Below are 11,160 nucleotides of genomic sequence, written 5' to 3' on the forward strand. Positions count from 1 at the left end.
GCCTCTGCCCCGTGAGTCCTGAGACTACAGCTGTACACTGCCATGCCCCAGTTTTGTTTGTTTATTGTTTTTTTTTTAACTATGTACATGATGACATCGGTCATTTTCAAGAGCAGTGTGGGCTCTAAACTGCTGAACAACCCCTCCATCGTTCAGTAGGGTCTCATTACGTCACCTATGCTGGTCTTCAGCCCACCGTGCAGTCAAGGATGATAATTCTCTTTCCTTCCTTCCTTCCTTCCTTCCTTCCTTCCTTCCTTCCTTCCTTCCTTCCTTCCTCTCTCCCTCTCCATTCATTCTCTGTATCTCTTGCCTCTTCTCTCCCTCCTTCCTCAGGGTCTTACCCAGTCCGACATTAAACTATGTACTGAACTGGACTCGAAATCGTAGCAATTCTCCTGCCTCAGCCTCTACCTCCCGCGTTGAGTACAGACCCGAGAGCCACCATGCCTTGCCTGTGAAGGGTATATTTCTCAAACTAGCAACAAGTCCTGCTCACCCCCAACCCCTCCCAGCTCTTCTTACAGGGCTTAGAGGGGGGATCAGGGCAGCCTCACAGGCACCCCCTTCCCGCAGGGCATCCCCCCCACCCCCCACCCCCGCACCTGCAGCAGGTGGCTGGTACGGCCTGGGGCGTCGGCCGGGGATGGGCGGAGTCCGGAGCGCGGGCGGGCGGTGGGCGGGCCGGGGCGGGGCCGCACCTGGGCGAGGCGACAGGTGCGCCGCCCCACGGGGGGAGGAGCGGGCGCGGGGCGGGAGGGGACCGCGGCGGGACACCCGGGCCGGGAGCCCGCGGGCAGCCACCGCAACCTCCTCGCAGGGCCGCCACCACGGGGTCCGGGATGAGCCTCATTCGGAAAAGGGGCTTCTACAAGCAGGACATCAACAAGACTGCCTGGGAGCTGCCCAAGACCTACCTGGCGCCCGCGCACGTCGGCAGCGGGGCCTATGGCGCGGTGTGGTGAGACCCGGGGACCCCAGGAGGCAGAGGAGCCAAGGGTCACCTCCTCGGTAGCCTCCCCGGGTGAACCCGGTGGCAGTGGGGCCCCTGTGGGTTGAGTCGGTGGCGAATCTGGTTCTCCAAGGCTGTAACTTTTAAAAGGGATCTCGGAGTTCGTGGGACAGATCCCTGCGGTTGCAGATGAGGCCCCAAGAAGGGAACTTGCTAAATCGCAGAGTAGGGACTCCCGGCCTGCTCTGCATCCTGTCAGCAAGACCTGTTTCTGTCCCTGCTCCGCTGCCCCTTCCTCGGTGTCGCCCCCTACACACAGACTCTGCTGGTCTCAGGCCAGCCTGGGGAACCCAGAGTAGAGGTGGCTAGGACAGGGCCGGAGGGACAGGGAGAGTTTAGGCTCTTTGCGCAGCCCCTCCCCTTCACCTGCCTGTGACCCCGCAGCTCGGCCATCGACAAGCGGACAGGGGAGAAGGTGGCCATCAAGAAGCTGAGCCGGCCCTTCCAGTCGGAGATCTTTGCCAAGCGCGCTTACCGCGAACTCCTGCTGTTGAAGCACATGCACCATGAGAACGTAGGCTGCCTCAGGGGTGTGGATGTGTTGGGGATCAGAGGGCAGGCAGAGAGGCCCAGGAGGGGGCCTACCCAGGGTCTTGGGTGCAGGGCCAGGAGAATGAACCTCCCTTGCCCCACCCTGGTTTCTCAGCTAAGGACTAAGGAGAGTCCAATGAGAAGGTGCCAGGACTTGTCCAGCTTACTTTCCAGAGAAACGCACAACCGTTTCTTGATTGTGAGGAGGAAGTAGGCACAGGGGAGCTTCGTGATTGGTTCTGAGACAACTCCAGTCCTGCCCGAGCCTGGGCTCTTGAGCTAAAGCACTCTAAGTCTGACGCCAAACACTCACTGAGTATTTAATGCATGCTGGAAGCTGGCTAACTTCTCTAATCCTCTCCATAATACATGCCGTCCAGGGCTTGTGGGGAAGGGGGAGGACACTAAAGCACAGGAAGGTTCCCCGGATTATGCAGCAGCAGAGCTGACCTTCGAAGTGGAGGGAGGTAGAGCCTGGTGCCTGACCATTTGACCATCCTGTCTGATGGAAACCATGACCCGGCCCTGGACCAGGGAGAAGGGCTGGGGTCCATTTCAAATAAAGCCTTGTACATTGTGAACCCCCAAATCCTTTCAGACAACCTTTCCTCGGTGGCCCCCAGTTGTCAAGTGGAGGGTGGCTTGCCTATGACTCTGTGGCAGGCAAGGACAGACTGACAGATGTGGCTGGGGACCCGGGGTCTAAGGCTGGAGCTGAGGTCCACAGTCCCAAGAACCTGGAAGCTCAAAGGCTTTTCATCCCCTTCCCCCTCTTGACCCTCAAGATTTGTTAGTTAGAAGTGGGTCCATTCACCCCAAACCCCAAATTTGGGAACAAGCTTACCTTGTTCTCGGTCTGGCCCCCCCATACTGTTTGCCTGCCAGCTGGGGCCACCTTTTGTAGCAGAGGGTGACCTGGATGGGGGACCTGGGTAGCTGAATCCCTAAGGATAGGGAAGAATGGTGGGGACAGTCCAGCCTCACTGGTGACCCTTTCTCCAGGTCATTGGGCTTCTGGATGTCTACACACCTGCCACTTCCGTTCGAAACTTCCAAGATTTGTGAGTTGGGCTGCACTGGGGTTGGGGTATTGGTAGATCTTAATGGTGACTTGGAACTACTTTGGGGCAGAGTATTCCAGGTGGAAAGGGGTCCCCCCCCCAGCCTGCCTAGAGAGGTACGTCAGCTGGGGATGGAAGGGCTGTAGGGAAAGGCTGTAGGGTACCTGCCCAGAGCTGTCTACACAGCTCCTACACTTGTTACCAGACCCTGGCACCAGGAAGAACTGCTGGCCCTCACAGGGTGTGTACTGACTCCCCTCACAATTCCAGGCAGTCAGGTGTGACTTTGGACCTCATGATACCTAGAGAGTTTGGTTTTGTTTTTCCTAGAAGGAAGTGAGGGCTGGGTAGCTCTGTACCGTCTGGCTGATGTGGTTTGACTGTTACAGACAAGCAGAACATATAGTTGCGTCAGGTTTTGCTGGCGAGAGCCTGGATAAGGATGCTTGTTTGGGTGATACTGAGAATTCCAGGTGTGAGTGGCAGCAAAAATGGCTTCCAGTAAGTTAAGCTTCTTCTCATCCTACCACAATGCCACTGAGGCTGTGGGAGTGTTTCGGTGTCTTGTCTCTTTAAATTGGACCTCTCATGTAGCCCAGGCTGACCCCCAACTACCTATGTAGCCAAGGATTGCCCTTGAACTTCCCATCCTCCTGTCTCCAATTCCCAAGAGCTCGGATTCCAGGCCTTGGTGCCAGGAACCGAACTCAGGGTTTTGTGCATGCTAGACAAGAGCTCTACCAGCCTAGCCACATCCCCAGCCCACAGAGAATGGAAGTCCCAAGCAGGGTGTTGATACTGTCTGTCAGATTTAGAGGACATGGCCAACAGCTCTGAGAAAGGAGCAGGAAGTCCCTGGGGAGAAACAACAGTGTTGAGGACCCCGACTTTGATCTACATTACAGTGTGGGATCCCCAGGGCAGACCTGAGGCCAGCTCAAACCAAGCTGACAGGAACTATGCCATCTGTTTGGACGTGGTGGCTGAGGGAGGTTGATACAGGTGACTAGGAGTCCCAATCCCTGCCTGGCATTTGAGGAGGAAGAACGGACCTTGAGGAAAAGATAATGAGCTTGACCTCGGGTCCCTGACTCATCCAGAGCCCGTGAAATCACAGGAGAGGGGAACAGGGATGTAAACCAGGCTAGTATCCTCTTTGTGGGTGATAGCTGAACCCCAGGGACAGGACATGATAAGACGGGATACAAGGATATTGATCCAAAGTCTACATTTGCTAGAAGGCACAAAGGGTGAGCTGGTGGAAACCGGAAGGAGAGGAGGGCTGGCAGGTTACTGTGAGGGAGCTGACACTCAGCAGGATGACACAATGGAAGAGTCACTGTGCTTGAGGTGGTGACTGGGACCTTGATCCCAACAGTTTAGGACAAACACAGGTACTAGATTGTGAGAAACAGTGTATGAAGGCAGTGAGGTAAACTCTGTGTGTGTGTGTGTGTGTGTGTGTGTGTGTATGCAAGTCCTTGAATGAGCCCCTGAAATCAAAGACAGTTATGAGTTGCCTGATGTGGTTGCTGGGAATTGAACTTGGGTTCTCTAGGAAGACTAGCAGGTGCTCTTAAAAGCTGAGTGATTCTTCTAGCATCCAGCAGTAGCTTTCAGAAGCAAAGTCCATGGAAGGCAAGGTGGTATAAACATGCAATCCCAGCACTCAAGAGGCAGATTAAGCTCTGTGGGTTCGAGGCCACCCTTGTGTACATTGAGTTCCAGGCCAGGCAGGGCTATATATTGAGGCCCTGCCTCAAAATAAAAAAAAGAAATGTGTGCCTGCGTGCATTCAAGTGTGTGTGAGTGTGCGTGTGTGTGTGTGCGAGTGCCTGTGTGCATGCCTGTGTGTGTGTAATTGCATGTGCGTGTGCATGTATGTGTGTAACACACACCTTTTATTACCTATTACCTTTGTTTCTAGCTCTGCTGTTACCTTGAGTCACACTTCCGGGTTGCTGACCCTGGCCAGTTTCTCTTGAGTGCTTAACAGCTGGGGTCCCTTCTCCACCCTCTGAAGATTGTTTCCTGTTTCCTTCCTGGCAGGGCCTCTATACTGTAGTTAGAGGAGTCAGCTGGGGTGAGCGTGGCCCTCTGCAGGAGAAAGTTTTGGATAGAGGTAGAAATGCGGGCAGAGGCTGCAGGCTCACAGCTGGTCGGCTAGAGAGAAGGGCATAGCCAGGGAACCTTTGTATGAATGCAGGCTTGTGGTGATTCCCACCCTGAGCTCTGCCAACCAGGCTGCTGTGGCAGACGTGCCAGGAGCCCAGGCTGGGCACTGCCGATTCCTCATTATCTTGTTTTGTGTGCATTTGTTCATATGTATGGAGCTGCATGTGTGTGTACTATACAAGTATGTATGCGTTGTATGTGGGTGCTGAGGCCTGAACTCCTGTCCTCTTGTTCTTTTTTTTTTTTTTTCCGGAGCTGGGGACCGAACCCAGGGCTGTCCTCTTGTTCTATTCATACATGTGTGCATATGTGTCCATTTATCTGGGGGTCAGAGATCAACCTCCTATGCTGTTGTTCCACATGTTCTATCTACCTTGTTGGTTCTTGTGATTGTAGGTGTGTGTGTTTGTGTGTGTGAGTGTGTTTGTGTGTGTGTGTGTGTGTCCACCTGCGTGAGCGCTCTATCCCCTGCGCAGTGAGTTTTGCGCCCTGCATGCATGCAGTTCCCACAGGGGCCAGAAGAGGGCACCAGATCCTCTGGAACTGGAGTTACAGGTGAGCCTCAGGATTTGGATGCTTGGAACTGAACCTGAGTCCTCTGAAAGATCAAAGCCATCTCTCTCTCTCTCTCTCTCTCTCTCTCTCTCTCTCTCTCTCTCTCTCTCTCTCTCTCTCTCTCTCTCTCCTAAAGATCCATTTATTTATATGAGTACACTGTCACTTTCTTCAGAAGAGGGCACCAGATCTCATTAGCCACCATGTGGTTGCTGGGAATTGAACTCAGGACCTCTGGAAGAGCAGCTGCTGAGCCATCTCTCCAGCCCTCAAAGCCATCTCTTATCCCCTTCCCTGTTTTCTGAGGCAGGGTCGTTCACTGGCTTGCTAGTTAAGCTAGGTTTGCCGGCTAATCTCAGCACTAGGATTACAACTGAACTCCACGACACCCAGCTTTTATATGTGGGTGCTGAGACTTGAACTCCAGACCTCCTCATGCATCTGAGCACTGTGTCAGCTGCACCATCTCTCCAGCCCCCGGACTCACCATGTAGCCCAGGCTGGACCTTAACATGTGGCAATCCTGCCTTAACTCTCCAAGTGTCCAGATTACAGGCATGAACTATCACACCTGAGTCTTCTTACGCTTTCTTGCCCGGTGTTGTCTCCCAGGTTCCTGTTGTGCCCTACTTCTGTCCCCACCCTGCCACCTCTCTGAGGTCACACCTGGGCCCATGGGAGGCTGGGAACTGTGCTAAAAAAGCCTCCTGCCTTCCAGCTACCTGGTGATGCCTTTCATGCAGACCGACCTGCAGAAGATAATGGGGATGGAGTTCAGTGAGGAGAAGGTCCAGTATTTGGTGTACCAGATGCTCAAAGGTCTAAAGGTGGGTGGAGCCCGCATGGCAGCCAAAGGCTACCTCAGTGTCAAGAGCCAGCTCACTGTGATGGGGCAGGGGGTGTTCTGAGACGCTGGTGTGGATGCTGGTGCCTCCCATTCACCACTCTCTCTTCCTTTCAGTACATCCACTCAGCTGGTATCGTTCACAGGGTGAGTGCTTTCTCTGCCACGGTGGTCCCGGTCCAGGGGGAATGTGTGCTGGGGTGGGAACTGGGTACTCTGGTGGCCAGAGAATTGGGTGCAGCAGAGAGAGTGACAGTTCTCAGGAGACAGAGGCTGTGAGTGTTTCAGGGTTAATATGGTAGAATGTCTGGGTTGAGAGGTTGGGGAAACACCTAGGATCGTAGGGGTGTGTGTGTGTGTGTGTGTGTGTGTGTGTGTGTGTGTGCTGCCCCATGAGCCCCTGAGCCAATAGCTGGCGCTTCAGGCTCTGAGGATAGGGGTGGTGGAAAAGGATGTAGAGTCCGATGTCATTTTTACGCAGGAAGAAACTGAGGCCTGAAGGAGAAGTGAACTGACCCAACTGTTGTTGCAGTGTAGGGAAGGATGTGTGTGTGCATGCACACATGTGTATGCACTCGTGTGTGTGTGTGTGTGAGAGAGAGACAGACAGACAGACAGACAGACAGACAGACAGACAGATCTGAGGCCACCTGCTGGCTCTGCATCAGTTTGATGTCTCCTCTCTGCCCCCCTCCCCCAACCCTCCCAGGACCTGAAGCCAGGCAACCTGGCCGTGAATGAAGACTGTGAGCTGAAGGTGGGTCACAGCAGGTCCACCCAGGCTTGGGGAGGTGGATGGAATTTTGGGTGAGGTAGGTTCTGTCCCTCAGAACCCCGTTCCTCAGCCAGCTTGTTATCCCTGTGTCCCTTGAGCCATAGATCCTGGACTTTGGGCTGGCACGCCACACGGACGCGGAGATGACTGGCTATGTGGTGACCCGCTGGTACCGGGCTCCTGAGGTGATCCTCAGCTGGATGCATTACAACCAGACGGGTCAGTGCTCAGCTGCCCTGCAGGCCCTGGTGACCTACACTGGAGAGCATCAGATGGGCCAGACAACACCCCTCTTTCCTTACAGTGGATATCTGGTCTGTTGGCTGCATCATGGCCGAGATGCTAACCGGAAAGACACTCTTCAAGGGTAAGGACTGTATCCTTTGCTGGAAGTGGATGACGTCTATCTGGGGACCCCCTTCCCTCAGCAACGATATTTAAATGCGTCTCGCCGTGGAAGCCAGACAGGCCCCCTGAAGGATTATTTATTGCACGTAGTTTTATTTTTCAGACAGCAGTCCTGGCTGGCCTAGGACTTGCTATGTAGGTCAAGCTTGCTATGTAGGTCTCTTCCTCCCGAGTACTAGGACTAAAGGTGAAACCGTGGTCTCCTGTGTCCCAGCAAGCATCTCAGGCTCATTATGTAGCCAAAGATGACCTTGAACTGCTGCCTCTCTTCCTGGCACCTCCCAAGTGCCGGGGTCACAAACGTGTGTCACCATGCTGGGGATGGAACCCAGGGTTTCATGCTGAAGCCCAGCCCCTAGAATGGTTTTAAAGATTTATTTTTATGTATGTGTATGTCTGTGTGAGTGCAGGGTGTGTGTGTGCAGATACTGAGAGGCCAGAAGAGGGCGCCAGATCCCCTGGAGCTGGAGTCACAGGATTTTTGGTTTTTGTTTTTGTTTTTTTTTTTTTGTTTTTTGTTTTTTTTTTTTTTAAAGGCACGGTGCTGGGAACTGAACTTGGGTCCTCTGGAAAAGCACCAAGCACTCTACAGCCCCACTAGAATGGTTTAAAATGCAGATATCAAAAGATAAAAATGAGTCTTTCCTGCCCATATCTCTGCTAAGAAACCGAACATAAGCACGTGGGGGATCCCTCATGAGCCAGGCAGGAGAAGGGACGGGGGCATCCCACTCAGCTCAGAATGAAGAGAGGAAAGGGGAGGGGAATTTGGCAGGCTGGGTCTGGGTAGCCTGGGCAGCCTCCTCCTAACCTGGGCTGTCTGTCGGGAAGCCCTCAGGAGACCTGCTCCAGCCTTGCCAAGAGCCTGCTGTGGTTAGGTGGGTCTGGAGCCAGGAGTGTCTTCCAGGCTGCCCGGAAGGAGGCTGGAGGTGGGGCGGGCGGGCTCAGAACACCGCAGAGAGCAAGGCTGTGCCTTAACTGGCTGTCAAGACCTGGACCAGCTGACCCAGATCCTGAAAGTGACTGGGGTGCCAGGTGCCGAGTTCGTGCAGAAGCTGAAAGACAAGGCGGTGAGTGGCTCTGACTGGCACCTTCCCATGGGGTCCCTCTACAGGGCATCGCCTCTTTTCCTCCAACGGGGCCTTCAGCCATACTTTTCTCCCCTCAGGCAGGGCCTGAAGAAATCCTATGTTTTTCTGTCTTCCAGGCCAAATCCTACATTCAGTCCCTGCCCCAGAGCCCCAAGAAGGATTTCACACAGCTTTTCCCACGCGCCAGCCCGCAAGGTGAGACCTGGCTCCGATCCCCAGAGTGCCTGCAGCCCATCCCAACAGCCATCTGTCCCACGCCCACTGGGTAAGGCTCACCTTGTGGTCTGTCCCCGCAGCTGTAGACCTGCTGGACAAGATGCTGGAGCTGGACGTGGACAAGCGTCTGACCGCTGCTCAGGCACTCGCTCACCCCTTCTTTGAACCCTTCCGGGACCCTGAGGAGGAGACAGAGGCCCAGCAGCCATTTGATGATGCCTTAGAGCGGGAGAAACTCAGCGTGGACGAATGGAAACGTAAGAGATCCCCCCGTCCTCCCTCCACCTGCCCACCCTCCGGACCTGAGGTGACACACCTGTCCCCAATAGCTGTCCATCTCCTTTGGGCTTTTCTCCTTGAGCTGGTTTCCACCGTCTGAGGGTGGGCTCTCCTAGGCGCACCCTAAAGCGCACGCGCTTTCCACAGAACACATCTACAAAGAGATCGCCAACTTCAGTCCCATAGCCCGGAAGGACTCGAGGCGACGAAGTGGGATGAAGCTGCAGTGACTGCCCGATCTAACCTGCGGCTGAGCCTGAGACTGTGACAGGGCCAAACTCTCCCTCAGGACCAATATTATTTTGTCACTACTTCTATCTCAGGGTTTATAGGAATGTAGTGTCCTGAGCCGAGGGAAGAATCTTCCGATGGCCTAAGGTTCAGGCCTGAGGGAGAATTCCAGCCTGCTGTTTGGGGGGTGGGGGTGGGGTGTATTAAAACAAACATGTGGGTGATTGCCTGGCTGTGGGGTCCCTTCCTTCCTGGAGGGTTGGGACCAAGGATATGTCAGTCAGGCTGAGGGCCTTATAGGGAATGACTAGGGTCTGCTTCTGGGGTGGGGGGGGGAGGTGCAGCACAGACCAGGATGAGGGCTTAAAGAGATGACTGCCTTTTACCTTTTTGGAGGTCAGAATATATATATTCACATGTAGCCCAGGCTGTCCTCCATGTAGCCCAGGCTGACCTTGAGTCTTCCTCTTCTCCTTTTTTTTTTCTTTTTTTTCGGAGCTGGGGACCGAACCCAGGGCCTTGCGCTTCCTAGGCAAGCGCTCTACCACTGAGCTAAATTCCCAACCCCCCTCTTCTCCTTTTTTGAAACAGCATCTCATCTGGCTATGTTGCCCTGGAGCACTGCCTGGCCTGGAACTCAAGAGCTCTACCTGCCTCTGTTTCTGGGTGGTGGGATTAAAGGCGTGCACCACCAGCCAAATCCCCCTTTTCTGTTTATTTTGAGACAGCATCTCTCTAACTCAGGGTAACCAAATGCTTGAAAGTCAACCTATCCTTGGCAGTTCTCGGCTCGTGCCAGCCTGCCCACCACCACACACACACCTGCCAAGGATGACACTGCTTCCTGTGTACCTTCTCTCAGCTTTTTCTCCGGCTTGGGCTACCCCTGAAATCCCAGCACTTGGGAAGCAGAAGATCTCAAGTTGCAGGTCAGAGCAGCCCGGGTTGCACACTGAGAAAGACCCTGTTTCAAAATGGACCTAAACCATTTGGAGTTAGGGCCGGGCCAGCACTGTGCAGTCTTACTTAAGTCTGCAGAAACTTTCCAGATAAACTCACATCCTGAGGTTCCAGGGGGTTGTGAACCCTGTAGTCGGGGTGGCTGCCGACAATAGCTTGCTACAGATGGCGCAGAGGAGGTCACTCCTGAGCCCCTTCCTCTGTCCTCTGTCCTGTTGGGAGCCAAGTGTGTTAGGCCACCGAGCCCCAGGAGCTGCAGGCAGCCGGCTGTTGCTGGCAGGGTCTTTTGGGTACCTGATAAGCAATGGAGACTCAAGGAGAAGGGGCGGGAGAGTGAGCGCAGCAGCAGGCAGACATGGGTATTTCTTGGCTGAGATGGCAAAGCTCTGTTCCTCCCAAGCTGCTCAGCGCTAGAAGAAGGATCTCAGTGTCAGACAGCCAGTGACATCGTGATCCCTCCCTCTGCTTTGGTAGAATGAGTTCAAATACACAGGCCGGTCTGTGTTTCTGCCTTGGGTTTCTGCCGTCTGCCATCCCATGCAAGGAGGAACTGGTTAAAACACAGACTTCCTGCTCTGAACGCGTGAACTGCCCCCTCACCTTAACCCCAGAACGACTAAGTTGTATTAGTCCGAGTGTAGACGAACCAACCAAGGGAGGGACCTGATTCCAGGAGTACATAGTCTCTCGCGGGGCCAAAGTAGAACCCCACTGCTGTGTGTTCCCTCTTCCCTGGGCGGCCTCCCATAGAAACACATTGGTCCTGGGGTCCACTGTGAGGCTGACCTCCAATTAAAGGCAAGTCCTGCAGAAAAGAGCTCTGTTCTGTGCTGTTTATTCCTTCGCTCTTCCCGAGGCTCAGGTGGACCATTTTTAAGGCAGCGGAGGGGACGTCGGGTGTTCTATTAGAATCCGTGCCATTTAAAGTAAACTCGAAGGCGAAGAAGGGTGGGAGGCGAGTTACTCATAATGCACCGGTGTTCGGCCAGCACGTGTAGCTGAGCTCATGCAAGATAGAAGCA

At 54.3% G+C, this 11,160-nt stretch overlaps 1 protein-coding gene across 4 annotated transcripts; it reads left to right on the plus strand.

The window, feature by feature from the left end:
• The first annotated feature begins 736 nt into the window (after window positions 1-736).
• Window positions 737-10,955, plus strand: Mapk13 (mitogen activated protein kinase 13). 4 transcript variants are annotated; one of them, XM_039098625.2, is made up of 12 exons: window positions 750-1,011; window positions 1,397-1,526; window positions 2,546-2,604; window positions 6,053-6,161; window positions 6,296-6,325; window positions 6,888-6,935; window positions 7,058-7,172; window positions 7,258-7,329; window positions 8,352-8,431; window positions 8,569-8,647; window positions 8,749-8,925; window positions 9,095-10,955. In XM_039098625.2, exons 2-12 carry the CDS (start codon window positions 1,512-1,514, stop codon window positions 9,175-9,177), a joined length of 867 nt encoding a protein of 288 aa, XP_038954553.1. In that variant the 5' UTR covers window positions 750-1,011; window positions 1,397-1,511; the 3' UTR covers window positions 9,178-10,955. The 4 variants fall into 4 exon arrangements, with proteins under 4 accessions (XP_063135153.1, XP_063135154.1, XP_038954553.1 ...); NM_019231.3 differs by having other exon boundaries at window positions 777-961; window positions 9,095-9,872; XM_063279083.1 differs by having other exon boundaries at window positions 737-961; window positions 8,749-10,955.
• Window positions 10,956-11,160: the final 205 nt, after the last annotated feature.

The sequence above is a fragment of the Rattus norvegicus genome, chromosome 20, assembly GCF_036323735.1.
Source record: "Rattus norvegicus strain BN/NHsdMcwi chromosome 20, GRCr8, whole genome shotgun sequence".
NCBI classification, from domain to species: Eukaryota; Metazoa; Chordata; class Mammalia; order Rodentia; family Muridae; genus Rattus; species Rattus norvegicus.

What these genes read in the sequence shown, in the direction of transcription:
- Mapk13 (XM_063279083.1), top strand. Translation starts at nt 843, where the DNA reads ATGAGCCTCATTCGGAAAAGGGGCTTCTACAAGCAGGACATCAACAAG. An exon ending in GATGCATTACAACCAGACGG is followed by an intron (nt 7,173 to 7,257) that starts GTCAGTGCTCAG and finishes CTTTCCTTACAG; the next exon opens with TGGATATCTGGTCTGTTGGC. An exon ending in AGAAGCTGAAAGACAAGGCG is followed by an intron (nt 8,432 to 8,568) that starts GTGAGTGGCTCT and finishes TCTGTCTTCCAG; the next exon opens with GCCAAATCCTACATTCAGTC.